The following is an 11,938-nucleotide window of genomic DNA, read 5'->3' on the forward strand; positions in this document are numbered from 1 at the left end:
CCTGGAGGTGGTGTGATGATATTCCAGGGAGAGGCTGTTGGGCTCCCACACCCTTAGAGGGACAATCTGAATCCAAGACCTTTCAATAGAGGAGAAAAGTGAGCGCTGGAGACCCAGGCCTGCTGCCTCCTGACCCTGCGGGCAGCACTGATGTTACGGGGTTGCTGCAGTCCTCCCTCCCGGCTTGCAGGCTGAGTCCTGCTTGTGGTGCAGGACATGGAGCACTGATGCCTTCCTGTGCCTGCGCAAGGGGCTTACGGTGGGAGCCCTGCAGGTGCCTCCCAGACCAGCTTCCATGGTGCTCTCAGGCAGTGTCAGGAGAGGCCAAGGACTGCTGGACAGGACAGCGGGAGAGCACCTCCTTGCTCTGTCCCAGACTTGAGAGCATCTGCTCTACGCACTTGCTTAGATCCCTTCACCTGCAAGGAGCCTTGGTTCTAACTTTGCTGCACCCTGATATATATGAAGGGGGTGTGATGGGAGGCTGAGCTTGCTGGCCTCTGAACGCTGCTATTCACACGCATGTTTTTCCTCCCCTTTTCTCATCCTCCAGCAAAAACCTCTCTCCAGGCGTAAGTGTGCAGCCTGCAAGATCGTAGTGCATACACCCTGCATCGAACAGCTGGAGAAAGTGAGTAGAGCCTGTTGAGCCCTCTCTGCGGCTTGCAAAGCTGTAACAGCCTTTTCCTGGGCAGCCCTTCCTCTTGGGTAGTGAAACACAAGAAGATTGGGGAACCGCAATGTGTCATTGCGAAGAGGGGTCTTCTGAGGAAACAATACCAAAAGGAGCCTCTGGTGACATGATTGGGACCCCAGGCCTCATTTTCTTTAGTAACAGAGATACATGAGGGGTTTTGCAGCAAGCACTGAACATCTCCAGAGGCTCTAGGCCTACTGTAGTAAAGTAAGCTCCGGTAGGTTTCTTTTGGGTATGATGGTTTTACTGATTCCTCTCACATGTGTTCAATCTACAGATAAATTTCCGCTGCAAACCTTCCTTCAGGGAGTCAGGATCCCGGAACGTACGAGAGGTGAGAGATGTGCCCCAGAAGCTGCCCACATCTGCCCCCCCCTTTCCAGTTTGGTGGCAAAGATGTCAGATGCTGCCAGCGCATTGCTCGTCAGAGTGCAGGAATCGTGCTGCCTCCTGGCTCCGAGGGGGTGGCACAGTAAAAGGGATGTTTCTTTGCAAGGCAGCAGCACAGGCTGGGTGTGAGGAGTGAGGATCAAGGAGTTCACAGGCAGCAAATGCAGAGCATCTGGTGGTTTGCATGTTCTAAAGCTCCTGCGTCCGTATGGGGGGAACATGTGAACAGTGTTTTCTGGGAGAGTTTTTTTTCCCCTTGTGCTCGTCCCCAAGCACATAGAGGAGGCTGTGGCAAACAGCAGGTCCCCAAGTCTCCTACAGTTTAGAAGGAAGCAGTACGGGCTCACTTCTGGCTTTATCACTCAGCCCTGACCTGGGTGACAAGTACTCCAGGTAGCAGTAGAAGATGCCCGCAGTGGTGCTGTTGGACCCCTCTAGCCCATGTTTTAATGTACTGGGTGTAAGCAGTGGCCTGGTACCTGTCTGCTGAGCTGTGCTGGTGGAAAGACCCGTCAGCCTTCATGCTTCGCCCTCCAGCCTGTGGAGTCTGTGTAGCCCATGCAGTACTCTGGAGTGGGTGTGGATGACTCAGTCATGGGCCATTCTGGTAACACAGCTGCTGCTCCCACACCGTGTTTGTGCTGGCACAGCAGACGCAGTGGGGGAAAGGTACTCAAACACAGGGCTGCCTGCTCAGAAATGTCAGTGTGACCTGGTAAGGTGAAGCTTTCAGCATCACTTTAAACCTTTCTTTCTTCCTTTGCTTCTCCTGCCGTGCCTCCTTCCCGTATCACTCTTAGCCCAGCTCCCTTACTTGTCCTTCACTTGCTTTTTGGGCTCTGCTGACAACTCTCTGCCTCTGCTCAGTCTTCTGTCTCTATTTTCCTCCTCTCCAACCTCTACAAATTTTCTCTCCCTCCCCTTTCCTGGTGTTCCTCCTTTTTCTCACAAACCCTGCTTCTCCATCCTGCCTTTCTAATACTCCTCAGTTCCTTGAAGGGCTCTTCCCTCCTGTTTCCCTAGAAAGGTGCTCTTCTGGCCTTTGTGCTGTCAGGGATCCCCTTCAGGGACAGCCCTTTCCTTAGATGTGCCTGCTGGGACCCAGAGCTGAGATCAGGGCATAGCCCCACTTGTCCTCCTACTGGATTAGTATCTGCTAAAGCCAACAGGACGTCCTCTCCCGTATGCTGCACTCAGAGCTGGCGATACCGGAGCTGACCCATATCTCCTGCTGGTTTCTGCCTCTATCATCATCATGATCCCAAAAGCTGTTAAGAGCAGGGTCTTGGGCCTTACCGTGCTGGGCTGTGAACTTGCACTCCCTCTTCTCTCTTTGCTGCCCTCCTTGCAATGCTGCTGGAAGAGGGCTGGAAGAGGAGGGTGGGATTTAGGAAATGTGGTACTTCATTACAAAACTTCTGACCTTCTCACAATCGCTCCTGCAAGTCCCAGCCCTCACCCACCGTGAGCCTGCAGGCAGGGAGAAGGTGCCTGCGAGCAGCCTTGCTCCCTTCCCCGTGGGACTGAGGCAGGCTAGCAGGACTTGAAGAGCAGGGTGAAGTGGGTGTTGGGGGGCTTTGGGGCTGCTGCTCTCCTCGAGGAATGTGGAGCTAGGCAGTTCGCTGCTTAGCTGCAAGTACTTCCATCTTATCTTCTTGCTGTGGGCACAAACTTTGTCTTCCTGGGGATTTTCACACCTGCCACCAGCACATTTTTCACCTGGCACTGGGGGCATCTCGGCAGAGACGTTAGAGGATGGAGATGTGATTTATGACCAAAGTAGCGCTCCACGGTACTCCTTGCCCACTTGCTGTTGGTTTTGCTTTGTGTGATTCTCATTCTTCAGTTTCCCTCCCCTCCTTCCTGTTTTTTCTGGTTTTAATTCCTTCTCTGAGCACCTTAATTTGGCCTCTTGCCCCCTGATTGTTTGGCTTTGCCTTCTCCCAGAGGGTTGGGGCTGGTGCATGTGAGCAGTGGGCTTGCTGCAAGAGCAGAGGTCCGGGCTGGCCTGGGTCCATTCCTCCTGCCTGTTCCTGCATTCCCTCACACACTGGGCCTTTCATTCCCCTTTTTTTTTTCTTTTTTTCCCTTTAGCCCATCGTTGTCCGGCATCACTGGGTACACCGGAGGCGGCAGGAAGGGAAATGTCGGCAGTGTGGCAAGGTGAGAGGACATCATGGTTTTTTTTCTCAGCCTGAAGGAAAGCTAAGGTCAAACCAGAGACAAGAACAAGGCTGAGGACCAGGGACATCCCACCATTCCTGTTTGGCGGCAGCAGCCTACAGCAAAACCAAGATGCGTGTCCTGTTTTGCGCAGTGAAGCACTACATAAGTGCTTCCCACGTAGAGTTGTTTTCCCGCTGGGCCCAATCAATCCTGGAGGGGACTGTCTTCCTGACATGCTTTCCTTGAGCAATAGGGACACCCCTGCAGAGCACAGTGGCCTCCCTGGTGCCGTAGTGGTGGTTGGGGCTATCTGGCAGGGATCCAGAGGGCTCCAGCTGCAGGCACACTCTCTTTGTTAACGTCTCTCTTACTGGTGGGGAAGTCCTCTTTGATGGTAGAAAGCTGTGAGGGAATTCCCTAAGCCTCTTGTCCTTCCCTCCGCAGGGTTTCCAGCAGAAGTTTGCCTTCCACAGTAAAGAGATTGTAGCCATCAGCTGTTCCTGGTGCAAGCAAGCGGTGAGGAAAGCCCCCATTGAATGTCTTACCAGCCTGTTCTGCACCTAATGACCTCTGCTTTCTGCTGGGACTCCCCAGGCTGCTTCTCTGCAGCCTGCCCTTAACAGCTCCACTTACTGGGAGAGGCTGTACTGTGGTAGCTGCAAGCTCCTACAAGAAACTTTCTCCTCATTGCCTTCCCATCACAAAATTCCTGCATGGTTTCCTCCAGCACTCCCTGCGCTGGCATGGGGGAGCTGGGAGGAGGAGAATGTGGCTGTCCCCGGCAAACTGAGCGGCTGAGTTTTCTCTCTGTCTTCTCCTTCCCCAGTATCACAGCAAAGTGTCATGTTTCATGCTGCAACACATCGAAGAGCCCTGCTCGCTGGGGGCCCATGCTGCTGTCGTCGTTCCTCCCACCTGGATTCTGCGGGTCCGACGGCCCCAGGTAAGTCACCTCAGTTCTTGTGGCTTTTTTATGACTCCTGCTTGCCCAGCAGCTCCTCACAAAGTTTTTGGGTTTGTTTCTTTTCTCTCTAGAATCCACTGAAATCTAGTAAGAAGAAGAAGAGGACATCGTTCAAGCGGAAATCCAGCAAAAAGGGAGCCGAGGTAAGAGAAGAGGGGACAGGGGGTGACCTTGTCTTGGAAGAGCGGAGGGACTGGGCAGTGAGGAGCAGGACTGGGAAACAAGGGGGCTTTACTGGGTCCGCACTGAGGTTAAGGAGGGTGAGGTGGAGGGAGGGTGCCTGCTGGCAGGGCAAGTCCCAGCTATAAGGCTTACGGGGTGGCTGGAATGTTCTCTTCTTCCCACTCCTGACCTGCGTGATGTTAGGGCTCAGCTGGAGGTGGGAGTTTGCGTTTCCCCAGGTTTATTGAAGGACCTTTGGTGTCTCTTGCAGGAAGGGAGGTGGAAACCCTTTGTCATCAAGCCCATGCCAGCTCCTCTCATGAAGCCCTTGCTGGTGTTTGTGAACCCCAAGAGCGGTGGGAATCAGGTATGGCCTTGTCCTACATCTGCCTGGGAAGGCGGCTCTGTGAGGGCATTGCCATTTGGCTGCTGAGGTCTCATCACAGTTTTGGTGATGTCTCACCTGCAGAAGAGGCAAGGCAACCCCTGCAATGCCAGTTTGCTGCCCAACAATTCCCACCTAGGCCAGGCTTTGCCTCAGTCCCCCCAGAACAGTGTTGTCTTGGCCTGTCCCCTGGACCAGACGCCTTTTTCTGCTGTCTGTTGGGAACTCCCTGTTACCTGAAGTCTTTCTTCTCCTCTTAGGGAGCCAAGATCATCCAATCCTTCATGTGGTATCTCAACCCACGGCAAGTTTTCGACCTCAGCCAGGGTGGACCCAAGGAGGCGTGAGTACTGATGGGGGCAGCACCCTTCTCTGCCCCAGAGAGTCCTCCCCAGAGCTCTTCCCATGGCTGGCAGAGTCCTGATGCTCCATAGCTCCCTTGTGCAGAGACCTCCAACAAGTTTATACTTTGAGAGGCCACCCTTGTGGTCATTCAGTGCTCCCTGCTGGAGGGCTGGTCTAACCTTAAGGCTAGTGGCGAAGAGACCAGCTGTGGGGTGAGGTTCCCAGGCCTAGTTCATTATGTTCAATTAATGTTGCGTGAGTCTCGTCTGCTTGCTGCATTTTGGTTTTATCTATTGTACGCAGACTGCGGACACCCCACTCTTCCTCCGCAAGAGCTGGTGAAGCCAAAGTTACTGTCGCTTTGCCCACTGCTGTGAACTGCTGTGGCAGTGGGGAGGGAGATACACACGTGGCTTTGTGAACACCAAGGGCTCCGCGAGGGCAGGGACCCCTGCAGCCCCTGCGTTAAAACCTTCAGTGCCTCTTCCCTCCCCTCCTCACCCTCCCTGTTCCCTGCAGGCTGGAGCTGTACCGCAAGGTCCACAACCTCCGGATCCTGGCGTGCGGGGGAGACGGCACGGTGAGTACCCCAGCCCCTTCGTGCCTGCAGTGCCTTTCGTCCCAGTCCTTCCCAGTGCCGGCAGCAGCCCTCCTCGCTGTAATCCAGAATGGGGCAAAATGTGCGCACAGTGTCCGTGGTACAGCTGGTGGCACTTGATGCTGTGGGTCCCCTCATGCACTGCTGCAGGCAGTGCTAGTCTGTGGCATGTCTGGATTTGTAGCCCTTTTGGGGGCCAATGTCCTTACTGGGGTTACTGGTATGGAGCATTAGAGACTATGAATAGCCTCGGTGGTGGCTAAGGGGACCCGGTCTTTTCCCCTCTCCCATCACCAGCGCGCCGGGTCACTTCCACCTGCCTGCCGGTCCCTGAAATAACCAACTGTTTCTTTATGCTCTCTTGCTTGAGCAGGTGGGCTGGATACTCTCTATTCTGGACCAGTTACGCCTCAACCCACCTCCTCCTGTGGCCATCCTACCTCTGGGGACAGGGAACGACTTGGCCAGGACGCTGAACTGGGGTGGGGTGAGTGACGGGCACAAGAGTCTGCTGCTGACAGAGGGGGGCCGAGCGCTTTGACTCCAGTTCCAGACACATGGTTGGAGATTTGCATGGGCTGGGTATTTTGACTTTCCGTAAATACAGACCAACAAATAAATGCCACTTGGATGTTACTGTTCTGACATTTGAATTATTCTGCATTAATTATAATCTATTAGGACATTAACAAAAGCAATCATTATTTCAAACTTTGGGAGATTTTTAGGAGGAAGATGTATTGTTTTAAATTTAAAGTCCCACTTTGTTCTGCATTCAAGTAGAATCGATCTTCTCCACATCTTTCCCTCTGGGATGTCTTCCCATCCCTTCTGGGATGTCATGCCCGCTGTCTCTGGGGCATCTCTGCAGGAGGCAGGTAGGAGACTCACTGTGTCCTGCTATTCACCAGGGTTACACGGATGAGCCTCTGTCCAAGATCCTGTCTCATGTGGAAGATGGGAACATTGTGCAGCTCGATCGCTGGAACCTCCATGTGGAGCCAAACCCTGACGCGAACCCTGAGGAAAAGGATGAGGTGGCCGCTGACAAGGTGGGACACCTCCTCTCTGTGTTTCTTCCCTGCACTGGGGGTCTGCATTCTCCTTTCTCCCGCTGGCTCAGGCAGCCCCAGCACCTGGGGCTACAGCATTGGGTTGGTGTTTCCCTCTCATTGCTCCAATTCCACTCCTCTCTTGTGGCTCTGACCCACAGCACTCATGGCAAGGCGTGTAGAGATCAGAACTAAATGTCCACCAGAGGTTTTTAACCACAGCTTGCAACAGGTATAAGCCCAATCCCCTCTGAGACTGTTTCTTTAGCAGAAACATGGGTGGTTGCAGGTATCTCAGAGAGCAGAGTGTGTCCCCTTGGGCCACATCCCTTACCCCTAGGAGCCAGGGGCCAATCCGTCATCTCGGGCTGGTGATCTCTGTATTTTCCTGGGGGGAAGCAAGTGGGCTTCCCTCAGCCTCGTGAGCACCATACACGGCTCTGCGATAGCCTGACCTTGTCTTTGCCATGGCCACATGCTGGCAGCCTCATCCTTATTCCTGCTTTCCATTTCAGCTCCCCTTGGATGTCTTTAATAACTACTTCAGCCTCGGCTTTGACGCACGGGTGACGCTGGAGTTCCACGAATCTCGAGGTACGAGCGGGGTGGCAGGGCTCGGGCAGGGTCTTTGGTGAGGGGGTGCCCCAGAGGTGGGCCCATAAAACGTTCCTCAGGAAAGTGAACAAGAGAATTGCCCCAGGGACAGGGCTGGAGGTGAAACCTGAGGAGCAAGTGGAGGCTTGCAGAGAGAGAAGAGGGGTGTCTGCATGGAAAGAGAGCTGGGGGCTGCCTCCTGGCCGAGGCTGGCTGGAGAGCTGTGTCTGGGGAGATCTGGCAAGTGAAGTATTTCCATGTGCAGGCCAATGACCTGGACTTTTTTCTCCTTTCCCTAGAGGCCAACCCAGAGAAGTTCAACAGCCGGTTTCGGAATAAAATGTTCTACGCTGGGGTGAGTGTGTAGAGGATATCTGGGCATGCCTTCATAGCAGCCTTAGCTTCAGCTGGAGCACAGGCATGGCCCTGCCTCCTGCCCGCACCCTAAACTCACTCATCTGAGTTACACGGGCCTTCACGTGCGCCCAAGCTGAGCCCCTCCGAAGCTGGAGGGTTTCTGGAGAAAGGCTGCAGCCCTGGGAGTTGCAGCTCTTCTTTGGCTGCGAGCGCTGCTGGCGGTACAGCTTGCTCTCTGGCCTGCGGTACAGTTGCTGTCTTGATCTCCTGCCACTATTGTTCTTGTTCTCCAGCTCATGGACGGTCACCCAGGCAGGACCTCCCCGGAGCTGTGGGGAGGCAGGCTGTCCCCCCTGCAGAGGAACGGGAAACCTTTCCATAGAGTCCCCACACTACTTTGGTCTGATTTTATACCTTCAGCCAGTTACAGCTCCCTGGCTAATTATGCCACCCTCCCGTGTGTCACCTCTAGAACTTTGTGTCTCAGTGTTGTCTTTGTTCGTCCATCCCCCCCATCCTCAATATACCTCCCTACCCAGGTGGCTGGGTGACTGGTATTTGGGCAGTACTAAAGGCCAAGCGCTGCTCTGTACCATCTCACATCTCTCCTGTTTGTGTCTCCCCTTCTCTCTCTACAGTTAAACCCAAGGGGGACCCCAGGGTCTGTGTAACAGAGCCCATACTGTCTCTCCTGGTATCTCTAGATGGGGTCACATCAGCTCTGTTTTATGGTACATCATTACAGCTTGAGACTGAATTTGTCTCTTGTGACGCGAGTCTCTCACTGGAGGAGACCCGCCTTGCCAGCTCGTCCGTGAACCCAGGACTGGGCTGTCAACAGAATACTAGGGCATGTCACTGAAGGTGCTCCAAGGTTTTTCGTAGGCAAAATAGCAAGCGGAATGGAACAGATAGTTTTGGGAGGGGGAGAGGAAAGGAATTCTGCCCATAAACAAGGAGGGGATTTGCTGCTTTCAGCAGTTGAGGTCTGAAGGTTGGTGGCAGGCTTCCTGACTGCCCATTTCGGTGAACGTCTGGGCACTAACACTGTCTCTTGCCTTGGCAGACGGCCTTCTCTGACTTCCTCACTGGGAGCTCCAAAGACTTGGCAAAGCACGTCAAGCTGGTTGTGAGTGTGCAGGGGTGCTCTGGGCCAGGGAGGGGGGCGAGCTGTGGACGCGTGAGGAGCGGTCCCTTGGCACGCTGAGTATCTCAGAGTTGGGGAGAGGATTTGTTCCTGGGAGCATCAGCTACCCCTGGCTTGGAGGACAATCCCTGTAGGGAGCAGAGCGAGGAGGCCATTTCCTCCTAAGTGGGTAGGGTGGACCAGGCTACCCTTACAGCAGGCTGAACGCCCCTGTGTTGTCTCCAGTGCGATGGGATGGACCTGACCTCCAAGATCCAGGACCTGAAGCCCCAGTGCCTGGTCTTTCTGAACATCCCCAGGTGAGCAGCCCCAGGACCTGCCCATACGTGCTGGGCTCCTCACCCCCATGCCACAGATCCCTGCCCGGGTTCGGGGTGCCTGTCCATGCATCTCTTGCCATCCCTTCACAGGTACTGTGCAGGCACAATGCCCTGGGGCAACCCTGGGGAGCACCACGACTTCGAGCCACAGCGCCATGATGATGGCTGCATTGAAGTTATCGGCTTCACCATGACATCCCTGGTGAGTCGGTGCTGTTGCCAGTTGGAGCTAGCAACCAGGGGAGCAACTGGTCCCATTGAGCGGGTGTCAGCCAGTCCACCAGCTCCACAGATGCTCTCCTGAGGAGTTGTGGTGCTGGTCTGTGTGACAGGGTCCGCTCTCTGAGGTTTAGGTGAGGTGCTGTCATGCCCTGGTCTCTGTGGATCTCTTCCCACTGAGATCAGGCCTGAGACCCTGAGAACCTGGTTCACTTGCGACATCTGGCTGCCAACGGGTGCTCCCCCCACCCACCCCCCAGTCAGTGTTCTGCTCTCACTCTGGACCCTTTCACAGGCTGCCTTGCAGGTCGGTGGCCACGGGGAACGGCTGTGCCAGTGCCGGCAGGTGGTTCTCACCACGTCCAAGGCCATCCCCATGCAGGTAGATGGAGAGCCCTGCAAGCTGGCGGCTTCCTGCATCCACATCTCTTTGCGCAACCAAGCCAACATGGTGCAGAAGACCAAGCGGCGCAACTCCATGCCTCTGCTCAATGAGTAGGTTCCTCAGATCAATCTGCCACCTCCTCTCCAAGGCAGGAGGGGTGGAGGGGGAAGGGATGGGACTGATCCATCACTCCCAGAGGCATTTCGATCCTCTCTCAAGGAGGACCTGGGAAGGGATCAGGTCACAGAAGAATGGCCAGAGCCTGATGCTGGAGAAGCAGCTGGTGCCAAGCTCCCCACCCCAGTCTGTGCACAAGATATGCTCTTGCCTGTTTTGGAGGGGCGAGTGGGATAAGGAGAAAGCGGGCTGTCACTTTCTGATCCTTTCCCTTTTTCTTTCCTCCTGCATGCAGCCAGCAGCCAGTGCCTGAGCGGCTGCGGATCCGGGTGAGCCGAATCAGCATGCGTGACTATGAGGCACTGCACTATGACAAGGAAAAGCTCAAGGAAGCCTGTGAGTGACCAGCTGAGTGATCACGGGGTGGGAGCTGCAGTCCCCGAGTCTGGCAGTGCTCTCAGCTAGGCTGTGTGAGGTGTCGGGGATGGGATACGGGCTTCTCCCTGAGTTGTGTCTGTGTCCTGTCCTGCAGCTGTGCCACTGGGGATCATCGTGGTTCCAGGAGACAGTGACCTGGAGTTGTGCCGGACTCAAATCGAGAGGCTGCAGGAGGTGAGCCTCTGCATGGGAAGTGGTTGTGGCTAGATGTCAAGGATGGAGGGACTCATGGAAGGGATTTCTAAGCCTCCTTGACCCGCACACACCAACACGCACGCTCCTGCTTCTGGTAGCAGGTCATGGTTTGCCTTCACCACATGGTGGAGGCAGGATCCCAAGCTGGAGGCTTGTTGCTCCCTGCTCTCTGGCAGCTTCTTTCTCAGCGTTGTTCTTCTGACCTTGTTCTCCAGGCCCAGAGTGTCGGTGGCCCAGAAAAATTATGGGGCAGTGGAAAAAGCCAGCACACATCCTATAGGGGCCTGTCACACCCTGGGTGTTTGGGCAGGACTTTCCTCTGTCCCTTTGTTTGCTGTGCTGTGTTCCTTCAGTCCTCTGCAGACTCCCGTGTTTCCTGGCACAGCTCCGCCCTCTCCAGGTGCTTGGATAAGGGTTGTCCCCCCTCCAACTCTTTTCTTTTGCAAGTCCTAACCTTTGTGTTCTTGCCAATGTGCTAGCGCGTGTCCACGACCCGGACGCAGGCTGTGCAACCCTTGTTCCCGGTGAGCAATGCCTTCTGAGCCCACAGTGTGCCTCCTGGTGCTGCACTGCTCAGGCTGATTTTCTCCCAGAAGACTGCAGGGACCTTGCTCAGTTCCCAGTTAGCTGGCTCTTGGGCCTGAGGGAATCCCATCCAGCGTGTGCATAGCGTCTTGCGGAGCTGAATTGCGGGGCTGAGTTGCAAGAGCTGCTTGTGCAGGCTGGCACACAGGCATCTGGTCCTTGTTCTGCCAGGCAGCTCTGCATGTCTGTCCCCTGCTCGCCTTGTGCCCAGCCACTGGTGAGGACATGCAGACAGGCACATGTCTAGCAGCTCCTGGGCTCAGAGGGTAACGCTTTCCTTTCCTACGGCATCAGCCTGGTAGCCTGATGCCTCTGCAACCTCCTGCACCTCTAGGGCTGTGCATTGAGGCTGGTGTTCCTCAGTCACCTCGTGGTTTACCTATTCTCTCTCCTTGGGCAACCACTATGCTCTGGCATCAAAGGAGGGCAGGGACCAGGGATCTTGGCCAGGCAGCATGTAAAGCTGGGTATGGCAGCACATTAAGCAATGCCAATGGGATGAGAGAGGGACTGGGAGGCCACCCAGACAAAAGGCTGTAACGGCACATCTTGCCTTTCTGCAGGATTTCCTTCCACAGCCCTCTGCTTTAGAGCGTCTGCTCTTTCAGGTGTGTATGGCATCGCTCCATCCCCCAGGCCCATCTCTCACGTGCGCCGTGCTGGTCTTGTGGGCTCATTTTGTGGCACCTCTCTCTCCAGTGAGCTGGTGTCCGTTGGCTCCAGTCTGTCCCGTGCTGCTCCCCGTCGCTGTGTGCTGTGCCTGTGTTCAAGTTCCCCTTTCCATCCAAGCGCCTGTGGTCCTCCATGTCTGCAGGGACCTCC

General features: G+C 55.2%; 1 protein-coding gene across 3 annotated transcripts in view; it reads left to right on the forward strand.

Moving 5' to 3' along the window:
- DGKZ (diacylglycerol kinase zeta) overlaps positions 1 to 11,938 on the forward strand; it is a 45,370-nt gene that overhangs the window by 22,759 nt on the left and 10,673 nt on the right. For 2 of the 3 annotated variants that reach the window (XM_069784502.1, XM_069784501.1), the window contains exons 4-22: positions 554 to 631; positions 975 to 1,031; positions 3,182 to 3,250; positions 3,698 to 3,769; positions 4,080 to 4,196; positions 4,289 to 4,360; positions 4,651 to 4,746; positions 5,025 to 5,107; positions 5,629 to 5,689; positions 6,081 to 6,194; positions 6,619 to 6,759; positions 7,275 to 7,353; positions 7,653 to 7,708; positions 8,777 to 8,839; positions 9,083 to 9,156; positions 9,268 to 9,379; positions 9,692 to 9,891; positions 10,194 to 10,294; positions 10,431 to 10,510. In XM_069784502.1, the coding sequence (XP_069640603.1) occupies positions 554 to 631; positions 975 to 1,031; positions 3,182 to 3,250; positions 3,698 to 3,769; positions 4,080 to 4,196; positions 4,289 to 4,360; positions 4,651 to 4,746; positions 5,025 to 5,107; positions 5,629 to 5,689; positions 6,081 to 6,194; positions 6,619 to 6,759; positions 7,275 to 7,353; positions 7,653 to 7,708; positions 8,777 to 8,839; positions 9,083 to 9,156; positions 9,268 to 9,379; positions 9,692 to 9,891; positions 10,194 to 10,294; positions 10,431 to 10,510 (1,725 nt within the window). Of the gene's footprint in view, positions 1 to 553; positions 632 to 974; positions 1,032 to 3,181; positions 3,251 to 3,697; positions 3,770 to 4,079; positions 4,197 to 4,288; positions 4,361 to 4,650; positions 4,747 to 5,024; positions 5,108 to 5,628; positions 5,690 to 6,080; positions 6,195 to 6,618; positions 6,760 to 7,274; positions 7,354 to 7,652; positions 7,709 to 8,776; positions 8,840 to 9,082; positions 9,157 to 9,267; positions 9,380 to 9,691; positions 9,892 to 10,193; positions 10,295 to 10,430; positions 10,511 to 11,679; positions 11,725 to 11,938 lie in introns of all 3 variants that reach the window. The other variant, XM_069784500.1, reaches the window with a different exon arrangement.

The sequence above is a fragment of the Haliaeetus albicilla genome, chromosome 5 (genome assembly GCF_947461875.1).
Source record: "Haliaeetus albicilla chromosome 5, bHalAlb1.1, whole genome shotgun sequence".
In the NCBI taxonomy this organism is placed as follows: Eukaryota; Metazoa; Chordata; class Aves; order Accipitriformes; family Accipitridae; genus Haliaeetus; species Haliaeetus albicilla.